This window comes from Pygocentrus nattereri, chromosome 23 (assembly GCF_015220715.1).
Source record: "Pygocentrus nattereri isolate fPygNat1 chromosome 23, fPygNat1.pri, whole genome shotgun sequence".
NCBI classification, from domain to species: Eukaryota; Metazoa; Chordata; class Actinopteri; order Characiformes; family Serrasalmidae; genus Pygocentrus; species Pygocentrus nattereri.
Genome location: NC_051233.1, coordinates 29,519,877 through 29,533,833, shown reverse-complemented (window position 1 = coordinate 29,533,833; position 13,957 = coordinate 29,519,877). Strand labels below are relative to the sequence as shown.

General features: G+C 40.8%; 1 protein-coding gene across 1 annotated transcript; it reads right to left on the bottom strand.

The window, feature by feature from the left end:
* Positions 1-3,388: 3,388 nt before the first annotated feature.
* On the bottom strand, positions 3,389-8,745 carry LOC108437036 (tripartite motif-containing protein 16-like protein). The gene is made up of 6 exons (XM_037533707.1): positions 8,341-8,745; positions 7,965-8,060; positions 6,358-6,591; positions 6,009-6,168; positions 5,324-5,374; positions 3,389-4,812 (listed from the first exon to the last, which is right to left on the bottom strand). The coding sequence occupies exons 1-6, from the start codon at positions 8,692-8,694 to the stop codon at positions 4,286-4,288; spliced, it is 1,422 nt and encodes a 473-aa protein (XP_037389604.1). The 5' UTR covers positions 8,695-8,745; the 3' UTR covers positions 3,389-4,285.
* Between the last annotated feature and the right edge of the window lie 5,212 nt (positions 8,746-13,957).

Sequence of the window (13,957 nt, the reverse complement as noted above, 5' to 3'; positions counted from 1 at the left end):
CTTACAACAGATTGGCTTTGATACAAATGCACTAAAATGGACCCAAAATTACCTTTCAGACAGACAACAATGTGTAGCACTGAGGAATTACGAATCAGATTTCTTGAGTATATCCAAAGGAGTACAACAAGGTTCCATATTGGGCCCAGTTTTATTCAATATATATGGTAATGAATTGCTGCCAATATATATGATAATGAACTTTATACTGCCCAGCTGACTCTGTTTATGCTGCAATAAGAAAATTGCAATGCTCCTTTAATGCTCTACAGGTTGCTTTGCGTAAAACACAGACTGGTTTTAAATGCTAAGAAAAGTTCATGCTATTTTCCAGATCTACTAATACAGATTTTAATTCTGTACATATCACTACCCTGAGAGGATACAACATTGAGAGAGTCACAGAGTATAAATGCCTTGGCATATGGCTGGATGATAAACTCACTTTTAAACCCCATATTAATAGATTGGTTAGCAAATGTAGACAGAAACTTGGTTACCTATATAGAAATAAATCCTGTTTCCCTGTGTATGATAGAAAAAGAATTGTTGAGGCAGCCTTACTGTCGCTCATGGACTACAGTGATGTCATTTACAAACACACATCTGCCTCAAACCACTGGACTCAGTCTATCACTCAGCACTGAGGTTCATCCTCAGACCCTTATAACACTCATTACTGCAGACAGTATGAGAAAGTTGGTTGGCCCTCACTGGTTACACAGCGGGAAAAACACTGGCTTATTTTCATTTATAAAACGCTCTCTGGTCATTTGCCAGAATATATTTGTAAGGCTGGGGAGCGATGAGGAGGCGGACACATATGCAGAGATAAGCGAGATTTATCTGGGGCAAATCCAGATTCGGGGTCAGAGCAGTCCAGGGTCAAGGAGCCAACACGGAGAGATCGGGGTACAGACATAATCAACAGAAACACAGAACTACACATCAAACAAAGACCAGCAATGGACAAGGGAAAACACAGGGCTCAAATACAACAGGGATAACGATGGTTAACATAACACAGGTGGAAAACAGGTGGTTATAATCAGGGGTGGAGTAAAGAAACAAGGGGGCAGGACAGGGAAGAATAAAAACACAGAAAGCACAAGGACAAGTAAAGAAAAGCACATGGAAAACTGAAACAAAAAACAAAAGCACACAGATGACTGGGAGGGGCCGATCGTGACAATATTACTTCTATCATATCTGTAAATAATGGTATTTATAAGACTTGATCCAGTGGCTGGATCACATGCCAGGTACCGAGGGTTTTTACTGAACTGGGAAAATCTGCTTTTAGTTACAGCAGCAGCGAGCTGGAACTTAATAAAGGACACATTAAAGCTCAGCTCGCTGGGTCACTTGGTCATTTTAAACTTCTCCTCTCTAACCACCTCCACTCTACCTGCAACTGTTTTACCTGATTTTTTACCATTTTTATGTTATTTTAATGTATCTGTTTGTTATTTGATCCATATTCTTATTCTTATTTTAATTATTGTTTTATTCACATTTGGCATTTTAATAATTTTGTTTATTAGTATTTATTTTATCTTCCTCATTATATTTTAACTTGATTTTATTAACCTTTACTGCTTATAATAAAAATAAATCCACTTACTCTGTACTAACTCGGCAGCATTGTAAATGATGGGCACCCTCAATGTTGTCTGAGACTAAACAAAGGTTGATTGAAAACAATTAGAATAAAGTAAATAAAGACACTTTGTGGGTTACAATATGATCAAAACTAAGTATCTGATTGTTCCACTTGGATATAAAGACTCAAACTGGTTTCGGTTCAGGAACAATCCAGATTCCTCAGGGAAAATCTTGGAGTTTTCCTGGAAGTTGCTTGATTTTGGATTAAAACCATCTTACAAGTTTAACGTCAATCAAAACATATAAAGTGTTTCCACTTTGACAGAAATAGAGAGAATCAAAAGCTCCATCTGCTGAAAAAGTCCTGAGATGAATGCATCTCCATCTCCATCACAGGCTTTCCAGGTGATTTACAGTGATGGAAAAAGCAGAGTTCATTCATCAAACGTGAAGAAACGTGGGAACGTAGAAAAGCTCAAATCTGCTTCAGTTCATGGCAGAAATGTACAGGATTTTCAGCTCATCTCAGGTTTGGAGCTGAATGTGAAAAAGATCAATCCGTCTGTCTGATATTCATCTTTACTGTTCAGATGTAGAGGCTGTGAGATCTGAGCTGAATGGAGTCAGAGCTCTATAATGTGACTGCACTTCATCTAAAACTGGGTTCTTTGTTCTGCATTAAAAGGAAACAAATTCCATTCAGATGTTTTATTTTCTGAAAGATGATTATGAAAAGAATGAGATTCACAGCCTCTGGACCGTCACTGACTTTGAATGAAGAGGGAACAAGTTTATTACACGATTCCTGATCTAAAAGAACTTGGTGTGAAAACCAACACAAACACACAGGATCCTCTAAAACAGGCAGTCAGTTCGTTACAGAGTCAAATTGATGAAAATGATATTCTATTGAAATGTTTATCGAGGGGCTGCCTCGTAATCAGTGATCAGCTACCTCTAAAGCAGTGAAGGTGCTGCCTCTTCAGATCCGAGGTGCTTCCTCAAAGACAACAGACAACAATAATGTGGAGATTTATGGGATCGTTTTAAACCTCATTTGATCTGTTTATCTCCAGTGAACATCACCACTGTTATCCTCATATTTGGTATATAAAGCTGTTGTGGTTCAGTTTGTCTTTGTTTATTAGTTTATTAGCTTCATTGTTTGTTTCTCGGTGTTTGTTTTTATTGCGAGTTTATTAAAGCCAACCTGTACATGAATCTTTAACGGTCGTCTCGTCTTCTGTCACAAATAGAGCTGTGAAGGAAGGATGGATAGGAGTGTTTGTTGAAGTCACTAATGGACCAACATCTCCTGTTCTAGTGTGAAGAAATCATTAAATGACTTCTCAGCCTTTATAGACAGTATTGAAACTGAATTGCTGTCACTTTAGACTGTGGGCTGCAAAAATGCTGCAGCTACTTTGAAGATAACTTATACATCATTTGTAGAACAGGACCAAGAAAATCACTGCCGTGGGTTAAATGTTGATCAAATCATTTGGAGACATTAATCCCAAACACATCCACCCAATTTGGTGGGATTCTGCACAATCTGGCAACGCCAAGACTGACCAAATACTCAAAGCACTCACAGCCAAGATTATTAGGATTATTTTATTTAGTCTTTTGTAAATAACACAAGATATATTCATTGTGGAAAAGATCTGAATTTCTGATTCATTCATCATTAATTAATTATAAAGACAGAAAAACTGGACATATTAACACATGTAGACTGATACTGTATTAACAAATAATGATTCAGTCCTCATGTAGTAAATAGTTTGATAATAATATTTATTATTAATTGTTGATGGATGACTCTAAATACCTGATTAGTTCATGAACAGTTCATTCATTAATAGATGTCTTATAAACTCATCGTTGTTATAGAGTGTTATCAGTGGTTGTAAGAGGGCCGGGTCATGGTGGTCAGTTATCATGCTGACCCCTCTCTTTATTTCAGGCAGGTGGAGTTCGTTTCACACACAAATGTAAACACTTTCACTGGGCAACACCATCACCAGCTTCTGAACAATGGACAGAAACAGTTTGGACCCACCGACTCATAAAAGGGTCTTCATCTTTCAGACCATCTTCCATGTTAGAATAACAGTGAAGACGTCAAAAGTCTGAAATATCACACATGGAATTACACAGAGACCAAAACCGTGTTAAACTAACCAAACTCCGTTCTCCTTTAGATCTGGTAGAAAGTAGCCCCCCTTTACCTTCATGCACTTTAGCCCCCTCTGGATCATTCTCTCCAGCAGCTTCAAGAGGAGCCGCCTGAGACGCTTTTCCAACAGGACTGGAGAGACTAACAAGCTGAGGCCTTGTTGTTGCTGAAAACTTGTTGGTGCATATTCAGCCACTTAAACTCACTGTTTATATTCGATTTCAAACAAAGTGAATTTGAATTGGAACACAAGATAAAAATGTGGTTAAAATGATAAAAAACGAATACGCAGTTCAGTGTCCAAACTTTTGACTGGTCGTCTACATGAATTGAACGGCTTTGATTTTTGGACTGAACTGTATTTGTGATGAGTCGGCAATTTTCTCCAAAATTATTAAAGATTCAGACTAAAAAAATAACACAGTTCATAAACCAAACAGTGTAAATAATATTTTGAGTGTATCTATAAAGTAACGATCATATTTAATAGATAAATCATTATTTATCACATAATCTCACAGATGATCTAACACCAACCGCGAACCCGGCGTAGAGCGGCTGAGTGAATGTGGTGTGGACTGTGTGGAGGAGGGTCATTGTGTCAGAGACGCTGTAGAAGGACAGAGTTCCTGCACTGTGATCCACATACACTCCTATTCTGGAGGATGATGGTCCTGAGATCTCAGTCTGAATGTTGTTGTGCCAGAAAGTGAGAGACGGAGAAACCAGCAGACTCCAGGACTGACTGTTGCGTCCAAACACACAATCAATACCCCGTCCTTTCCTGCTGATCCCTTTATATGAGACTGATATGAACACAAATCCTCCATCACTGCTCCACTCAACCTCCCAGTAACAGCGTCCACTCAGACTCTCCTTACACAACACCTGATCCCAGCAGTCAAATCTCTCTGGATGGTCAGAGTATGACTGGACTTCATTACTGAACGTCACCACTCTGTTCTTCTCAGACAGAATGAGGTGAGGATGTGCTGTTTTAGGATCCAGAGTCAGCTGACAGAAATCTAAAAAGAGAAAATTAGATTTTATTTAAATGATTTGATAAAAATTCTGTGTCAGTGTTTTTCATCTTTAAACATTTCCATGTAAATAATTTAGACTCATATTTAAGTAATAATAATAACGAGTAATGAGAAATAATTAGACTCATGAATAAAGTTCACCAAAAACAACAGATCAATCACATTTAAACAGGACAGACATACCAACTATATCTGTGTGAGTGTGTGTGTGTGTGTGTCTGTGTGTGTGTGAGAAATTACGTGTGTAAGAGTGTGTGTGTGTTTGTCTGTGTGTTAGTGTGAGAGATTGTGTGTGTGGGTGTGTGTGTTTGCGTGTGAGTGAGTGTGTGTGTTTGTTTGCGTGAGTGTGTGTGTGTGTTTGCGTGAGAGACTATGTGTGTGCATGTGAGTGTGTATGTTTGTGTGTGTGTGGGTGTGCATGTGAGTGAGTGTGTGTGTGTGTGTGTGTGTGTGTGTGTGTGTATATGTGGGTGTTGGGGTGTGTTATTCTTACACTGCAGAAAATCTTCTCTGTTGTTTGGTTCTGAGGGTAAAATCTGAACTGCTGCAGTTGTGGAGACACAACAGACCAACACAGTCAATAGAATAGAATAGAATAGAATAGAATAGAATAGAATAGAATAGAGGGACTGAGTGAGACGTCATGCAGATGAAAATAAACAAATGATCATGTTAAAACTGGAAAGTGTCATTTTGTGTGTCGTCTTTTAGTAGAACACAAAAAATAAACTGGATTTTATTCCCAAACAATTATTCCAGGATAAAATCTATTTCTCTCCTGTTTATTCAGATCTTTCCCATTTCAGTAGTGAATATTAAAGGGTGTCTAATGTCGACTGTCACTGTAAAACTGAACAGGTTGTTGAGTCACTGTGTTTCTGTAAAAACGCCACATTTATGTTTAAACATGCTGACAAAACAAACAGCACTTAATATTCATCACAGGATTATTTCATGTTTATAACAGATACATAAACATGAGAGTTCTTAGTTGATGAATACAGATCAGTCACTATTACTTTCCCTCTTTCCTTCTTCCTTTTTTATTTCTCTCCATCTAACGAGAGGAATAAAAGCAGATTAGATCATTTCTACTGTGTTTGGGAAACTTCCTCTTTACTCTCTGTTCAAGTACAGATTTCCATCCTTATGCTCCACAGCAGGACAGCTCCTCTTACCATGAGGAGGGATTTTACTGAACTCCTCTCTGTAGAACTTCTCTAGTCGCTCCTTCAGCTCAGAGAGAGATCTCCTCACTCCATCAAATGAGAGGTGCTGATGGACAGTGATGCTGGGTGAGTCCTCAGATCCAGAAGAGACACAGAGAGACTGGAAACTCTACAGAGAGAACAAACGCAGTGGAGGAAGATAAAGGAGTACAGGAGAAATGAAGGAGTTCCAGTTAGACTAAAGACAGACTTGTGATCACAGACAGGTAGATTTACTGCTGCCTTAATGAACTTTAGCTGAGAGGAGCTTTAGAAGCTGGATGAGGAGCAGGTTCCTCTGTAGATCAGTGATTGTTACCTGGAGGAAATGGATGTGATCCTCTGTGTGTGAAAGCTGCTCCAGCTCAGTACGTCGCCTCTGTAGATCAGCGATCTCCTGCTCCAGTTTCTCCAGGAGTTCTTCAGCTCCACTCAGTTTAGCCTCCTCCTGAGCTCTGATCAGCTTTGTTACCTCAGAGCGCTTTTTCTCAATGGAGCGGATCAGTTCAGTAAAGATCCTCTCACTGTCCTCCACTGCTGACTGAGCACAGCGCTGTGAGGACAAGAACAACCAGATCTCTGTAAGATTATTACAGTTGGATAAGAGCGTCTGTCAAAATGCTGCTGGATAAAACAGCACAGCCCAGCAGGCCTGGACAGCAGCAGAACTGGCATACGTTCTGTTTTGGACGCTTGTATGCTGGTCAGCCAGGATGACCATGCTGAGTGACCAGCTAAGGTAGGAAACTATAACTCAGCCCAGCCTGATAAGGTTTCAGAAATGAACAATATGCTGCAGTGATATGTGGCTCCTGCTAAACGAGATCCCTGATATCCAAAAGTTTAGAGGGGGATACAGTTTTTACCCATTTCCTAAACTAAAGACACTAGAAGAGCTGTAGGATCTGGATTAAACCGTGTGGGAGACTTTAATTAATGAAACCAATTAAAAGCTAAACCAATCTGGCTGAGTTAGCAAGTGCAGCTACCTAACCAAGCCGGTCTTTCATTGTTATAGTTAATTCAGTGGATTGAATGAATCGCATGGTTTGAGAACTCAATGTGAGCCCAAAATATCAGGGTCTCTCGTGGGTCCTTGAGGGAACGTTGGCTACTTACAGCTGCTTTAACTAACCTTGTAGTTCATCACTAAACAATGAATATTAATAGAAAACTAAGTAAAACTACTTAAAGTGGGACACATGAAATAGATTTAGGATGAAATGTGAAGTAAAATTACGTCATAAATGTTCCATTAATGTGTAACACGTCTTTACACAGCTGGCTAACATTCAGCGTTTAATTCATGTTGCTGCTACAAGCTGGATGTGTGCTAGCTTGGCTAGTTTTACTAACAACGTCTCACAGAACACACTATTTCACTAAACTACACCACTGCTCTGTGTTCAGGCTTTTCACTCCGTCTTTATCCTTTCAGCGCTTTTTAGGTGGCAGAGAGACGTTTTGTATGTAGCTTTAAAAGCACAGCGTATTATTTGTCCTGCATGCTGCTTCAAATGTTATCACTTCCCACAAATAACCTCACATCACGTTTTATAGTGAGTTTTTATAGAGAACAGATTGTCGTACTGTGTCTGAAACCATGTAAAACTCGTCTATTTGAGGTTGTTTAGCAATGTGAGGCAAATATGTGCTGGTTTAGACGTCCAGTTAGCACAAATGCTAACAGGCAGAGCAGAATGTTCTCCCGTTATTTGTCAGCTACTTTAGGGATGAACTTAAATCTGATCTTATTCTAAAACAGTTCTTTTAAACTGGGAAATCATTTCTTCTCTAACTGAGACTCTGGAGGACATATTGTCTACATTACGGTGGTGTAGAATCCCAAAGACTGAACTCCTCACTGTCTGACTGGAGGAGAGACTGACTGAGCTCTGAAACACCAAATCTCTGCTCAGTTCTCACCTTAAGAGTCTTCACAGCCTGTTTCAGCTCCTGCTGCTCCTTCTGTTTCTCCTGGATTCTCTGCTGGAATTTACTCTGAATCTCCTTCAGCTGATTCTATGAACAAAGACATTTGATGAGTTTGTGTAAATTAAGACCTGCAAAGTTAAAGATGTGAAATACATTTATACAGTTATAACACACTGTCCTGTGATCACTGTAAGACTGGAAGACGGGTGTTGGCTGGTCACATGATCACTGACTGGTCTGACCTGTTTACTGAAAACTACCTCACGCACAGTTTCTCTGAAAACTCACTGCTTGAATTCAAGACCTGAAAGATCAGTTTAAACTGTTTACCTGATTAATGAAGCTAATGAGTTTCACAAAAGGAAACTAGACACGTCAGACAGGACTTGATGGCTTTGAGTTTTCTCCCAGTGCAGAAATCACACTCCACATCTCCAGGTCCAGCGTAACGGGGAGCAGGAGGAGCAGCTCGGAGTTCTGTCTTCTTCAGTTTCTCCACCACTTCAGCCAGCATGTTGTTTCTGCGTAGAACAGGCCTTGGAGTGAAAGTCTCTCTGCACTGGGGGCAGCTGTAGACCCCCCTCTGATCATCTTGATCCCAGCAGCCATTAATACACACCTTACAGAAACTGTGTCCACAGTTGATGGTCACTGGATCCTTCAGAAGATCCAGACAGACTGGACAGCTGAACTGGTCGTGATCTACTGAAATACTGGCCATTGTCCTGCACGTCTAGACGGAGAGGGAGCAGCTCTCTGAGATAAGTTTCGTTTTCTCTGAACTGAGGAGGAGGGACTTCCTGGTTTTCTGCTGGTTAATGTGTCACAGAGAGAGGGTGGAGAAAGGAGGGAGGAAATAATCAAACTTGTAGAGCCATTCAGATCAGCCATTGGATTAAAATGACTCCAAAAGTTCTAAGTTCTGAAACATTAGCTAGTTATTATGCCAACTATTATGTAAAGTATTACCTAACTTGGTAGCTACCTAGCCTGTTGATATTTCTAGCTTTATCTCACTCCACCTGGTTAACTCAGCTAATGAATTCACTAGGCTAAACCTTTTTGTTTGAGAATGGACACCATCCATTTTCACCTCCAGTACAATAGCATTTCATAGCTTGAAGCTTGTTATTGCTGAAACCCTCATCTATAAAGTGCAACCAAATGAAGAACTGCAAGTTGAACATCAGTGGGTTCTGTTATCAAGACATATTTAACCACGATACTTTACATTGACTGTGTTCTGCCTTCACTAGATGAGGCTAGCAGGTAGCTAACAGGCTAACAAGCTGCTTCAACAATACTGGGACCTTTAAAGATGGATTTAAGGCAAAATTGTGCATTGAATAAAGAATGTCTCTTTAGTGGCTGTGGATGTTCAGACAATGAAGTTCAGCGCAGTGAAAGAAACGTCAGGATGACGCCACTTGGGTAAGAGCACAGTTGAGGGGTGAGAATGATACGGACTGCCACCACACTGCATGAGGCCTAAAGAGAGGATGTTCCTTCGGAAGGACTGAAAACAACAAAGGTGATTAGATATTTCACAATTCTATTGTTTACATCCTCTAACATGCCTCAGTCAACATGTGACAGAAACGGTCATCTGCTGTTGAGACAGGTGTGAGCTTAGTACTGATATCTGTAGCTGTTAAAAGCTGTGTTGAAAGAGAATTTCACCATTTTTAAGCACAATTTCATCATTAAGATGCAAAAAAGTAGGTTGATATAAAATGGTCCATTGTGGAAAAGCTGACAGAGTCAGAGTTGTTCACAGTGGCGGTGACAAGAACCAGACGTTTGAAGGGTTCAATGCCTCTAATCTCTCTCACAGAGAATTATTACATTAAATGATTATTAATAAGAGCTAAACTCGATTACCACATGCTGTAGGGCTCTGAGACTTGCAGTATCACACATTACAGCACTGTGAAGAAGTAAATTCATGAATACTGATACAATGTTGGTGATACTGCCATATCAATATTTTGAACATAGCTGTAATGGCAAATAATATTAATGAATTGAAGGAATAAAGCACAGATATTTGAGTCCAGTAACCCAGCTTGACCTAAACATTCTGCTCTTCTGTGCTACAATAAATATGTTAAGAAATATATTTGTTTGAAATACCCACCAAATCTAAACATGTGTCTGGCACTCATATAGTTGTATTGAAACATTTTTAAAGTTGAGTCTCACCAGTTGCTCAGCTCCAGATGATTTCTGATGAGAAACATCTAAAACAAAACAGACACATGAGGTAAATGCAGCAATACAATAACAGCAAAGAATAAGAATGAACTTCAACACAAAACAAACTAGTCATTATGTATTACTGACTAAAATGTAGCTGAATAAACTGTAGATTATTAATGTAAAGCACAAATAACATTTTAAAAATACTCTGGAATGTGCAAATCCACCAGTGTTACTAGAGTAAATAACAAATTACTGCCCCTCTCTGTTTACAGTGCGCTACTGGGATGAGACAGCTGTCCAGATGTGAAGCTGGGCGGTCACTGTGTTTACAGTGCGCTGCTGGGATGAGACAGCTGTCCAGATGTGAAGCTGGGGGGTCACTGTGTTTACAGTGCGCTGCTGGGATGAGACAGCTGTCCAGATGTGAAGCTGGGGGGGTCACTGTGTTTACAGTGCGCTGCTGGGATGAGACAGCTGTCCAGATGTGAAGCTGGGATGCGACAGCTGTCCAGATGTGAAGCTGGGCGGTTACTGTGTTTACAGTGCGCTGCTGGGATGAGACAGCTGTCCAGATGTGAAGCTGGGCGGTTACTGTGTTTACAGTGCGCTGCTGGGATGAGACAGCTGTCCAGATGTGAAGCTGGGCGGTCACTGTGTTTACAGTGCGCTGCTGGGATGAGACAGCTGTCCAGATGTGAAGCTGGGCGGTCACTGTGTTTACAGTGCGCTGCTGGGAGCGGCTGCTAAGCTGAACATCCTCGTTTCTGGGAGCTGAGCGCGTCGCCAGGCGGGCGGCGCTGTCTCGGTAAGGAATGTAAGAGTCGGTCTGGACGAGGTTTAACACTCGCTAAACAAACCCGATAAACCTGCCCGCGTCAGCGCCGTGACCGGGACCCTCACTGTAAACCGCTCCTAACGGTCGCGTTCGGCTTTAAACGGGAGAACACGGCGCTCGCGCTTCAACGATCAAGAGGCGGAGTCGAGCGCTCTGATTGGTCTAAACTCCCGCCAGTCATTTGTTTGTCCTCCCACAGATTTTTTGCCGGTTTGCGTCTCTGCTGGACTGAATGAACTGCGCTTGTTTGTTTGTTTGTTTGTTTTTTAATCTAGACCGAGCAGAAAAGTGCAAAGCCTTGAAATAAGACAGCTGTACATGATTATTATACACAGCATCGCTGAAGACGCCGTGTCTTAATATATTAAAGTCAAAGTATGAAGTTGGACATTTAAACAAAATCTATTTATTATATCATTTTACTTGGTGAATCAACAGCTCTTTATATTGCTACTCAAATACATTTGTTTATTGTTGTTTGTGTTTTCCAAATACCTGGAGATGATAATTCTGAAAGTTATACACTGCATATAAAAGAGTTTGTTCTCTGTCTGTCCACTTAAGAAGATAAACAGAAGTGTAGATGTTGAAGAGAGTGAACTAAATGCTCAGTGTGCATCAAGTTCTGGTTGTATGCGATCTCTAAAATACTCGGGTTAGCCGTTCATGTACTTTTGCTTCCTATTAGTCCAAAGTTGTTTCATCTTGTACAAAGTCCTGGACGTTCCACAGACGTCAAGATTCCTGCATACTTAAGTGGTTCAGTAATTAGGTGGATCCAAGCTTTTGAAATGTTTATGAAAATACTGCCAGATGCCGGAGACATTCTTTTGCAGTAGTTATGAAAAGAAAAGAAAAAATCCCCCTAAAACATTTTTAAAACTCATTCAGGGTGGAGAGCGGTGCAGTCAGGGGGTGTCGTAACACAAAACAGCCCCCAAAGAAAATCGAAACATCTCGGATTTACCATTTTTATGAGATTTTACCATCGTCAGTATATAACAACGGCTTTGTGTTGTAGACATCGCTGCCCCTGGTTCCTCTCACCATCACTGAGTTGGTACGTGGGCGCAGCACTTTCTCAGGAAAAGCAAAACAAACAGAGCATCACCGCATTCATTCATGTAACAGGACTGATTTATTGTCTATGGTACAGCTCACATAGAGCTCTCCTGTCTCTCCTCCAGGAGAAGCTCTGCTGATGCTTCTTTTCATTTCACACCATTTACATCTTTAAATACATGTTATTCATAATTTCATGATTTTCAAAATACTGAAAAGTGGCAACCCTTTCTCCCAGTAAGGGTTTTCAATCATGCATGGTACTGAGTTCACCCCAAATCCATCCACAAAAAGAAAGGAGAAAAAAAAAATGTTGTTCAGTATCAAAATAAACAGCATCCATCGAGTAAAAGGCAAAAACATGAGACATCTCACACGCACGAATGAACACCCATCGGCATTTCTGTATTTACTTCACTATAAAAGAACAATCTGTCTTGCTGCTGTGATTGTTGTAGAAGTTGCAAGAGCTGAAGTGATGCAGCCACACGGTCAGCCACGGCTCGCACTCTAGAACAGGACTATACACCCGTCATACAGCAGGGACAGCCTCCTTCCAACTTGACGCTATGCATTTGAAGCTCAATAACAGGGAGCAGTGAACTCCTGATGAATTAAAGGCAGAGGTACCAAAGAGGCTCTGGGACGGGTTTAGATGCAGACTAAGGGACCAGAAGCTACTAAATACCACCACAGTCATTCCCATCAAAGGTAAAACGGTTCAAGTCAAAGGTTTGAACAAGGCTGATTGGATTTCACAGCATTTTTAACCCAGTGCAACCTGCATCTAACATTCTGCCCCTTCCTCACCTACCACTAATGCATCTGACCCAGCCCATCAAGGCCTCCTGAAGAAGTTAATCAGCTGGAGCAGATGTAGTTGGAACTAGATTCAACAAGAAAGTAGTTTGGGGGACCACAGATCTTACGGCTTGGCCTTCAATGCTTGACATTTGTTTCTAAGACGAATATAAACGAGAAGTTGAACAGGTGCAAACTTGAATAGGCTTTTTTTTAATGCTTATGATATTTTTCTCGTCTTCATTACTGATCTAAAACGAGAAAGACAAACCCTTCATTCCTGTCTTCTAACCTTTGACTGATACTGTAGGTGATGATCACAGAAAAAAGGAGCTATTTTCACATAAAAACCTGACTCATCTGCAGTTCACACCACGGTCACAAGAGGGCAGCAGATAACAGAGCCCCACCTAAAGCAGAAAATGGGCCTGGCCAGGAGAAAACAATCAAAAGACACACCAGCATTTTGGGAAAACTGTAAGACAACCAGGTATAATTTCTCTCGACATCCTGATTATAGGCATCATCGACCAGGCTGTTAGCACTGACGCTAAAACGGATCCACTCTTCTGAGAAATGTTAGAACTTTAAATAGAAAGCAAAATACCATCTGCAGCCACCGTGAACAGAGAGGGGACCCTGTTGAGTTATTTAAGCGTCAAGTCGTTCAGGACAACAAGTCCAGCATAGATTTAACCTCCAAATCAAATCACAGCACAATCACCGCCAGCTGCAGAATATTCTAGAACATGGATTCCCAAGTATGCAGCCATGCACACACTCATACGGGCTGTATCGACTCGGCTTGTGCACATTTCCAGAACGTCACAGGAGCTCATGTTGAACAAGACGGAAGGAGCACACCTGAACTCATTAAGACTAGATTCCTCAGTCTTAACTCACAATCCATGCCCACAAATGCACTCTTCCAAAGCAGCCACAGAGAATTTGGACAAGCTTTGCTGTCGTAGGCTGTAACCCAAAGGGAGAGGAGGGACACTTTTACTGCAGAAATCCTTTATGGGGGGTCTTTGTTTCCCCCCAGAACAGAAGTTATCTGACGCCAGAACCACAATACCTACAA

Excerpts from the sequence above, each read along its gene's own strand:
- LOC108437036 (XM_037533707.1), bottom strand. The coding sequence starts at position 8,694 with ATGGCCAGTATTTCAGTAGATCACGACCAGTTCAGCTGTCCAGTCTGT. Across the intron at positions 6,592-7,964 it reads AGGCTGTGAAGACTCTTAAG|CGCTGTGCTCAGTCAGCAGT; the intron begins GTGAGAACTGAG and ends TTGTCCTCACAG. Across the intron at positions 4,813-5,323 it reads CAGAGAAGATTTTCTGCAGT|ATTTCTGTCAGCTGACTCTG; the intron begins GTAAGAATAACA and ends TTCTCTTTTTAG.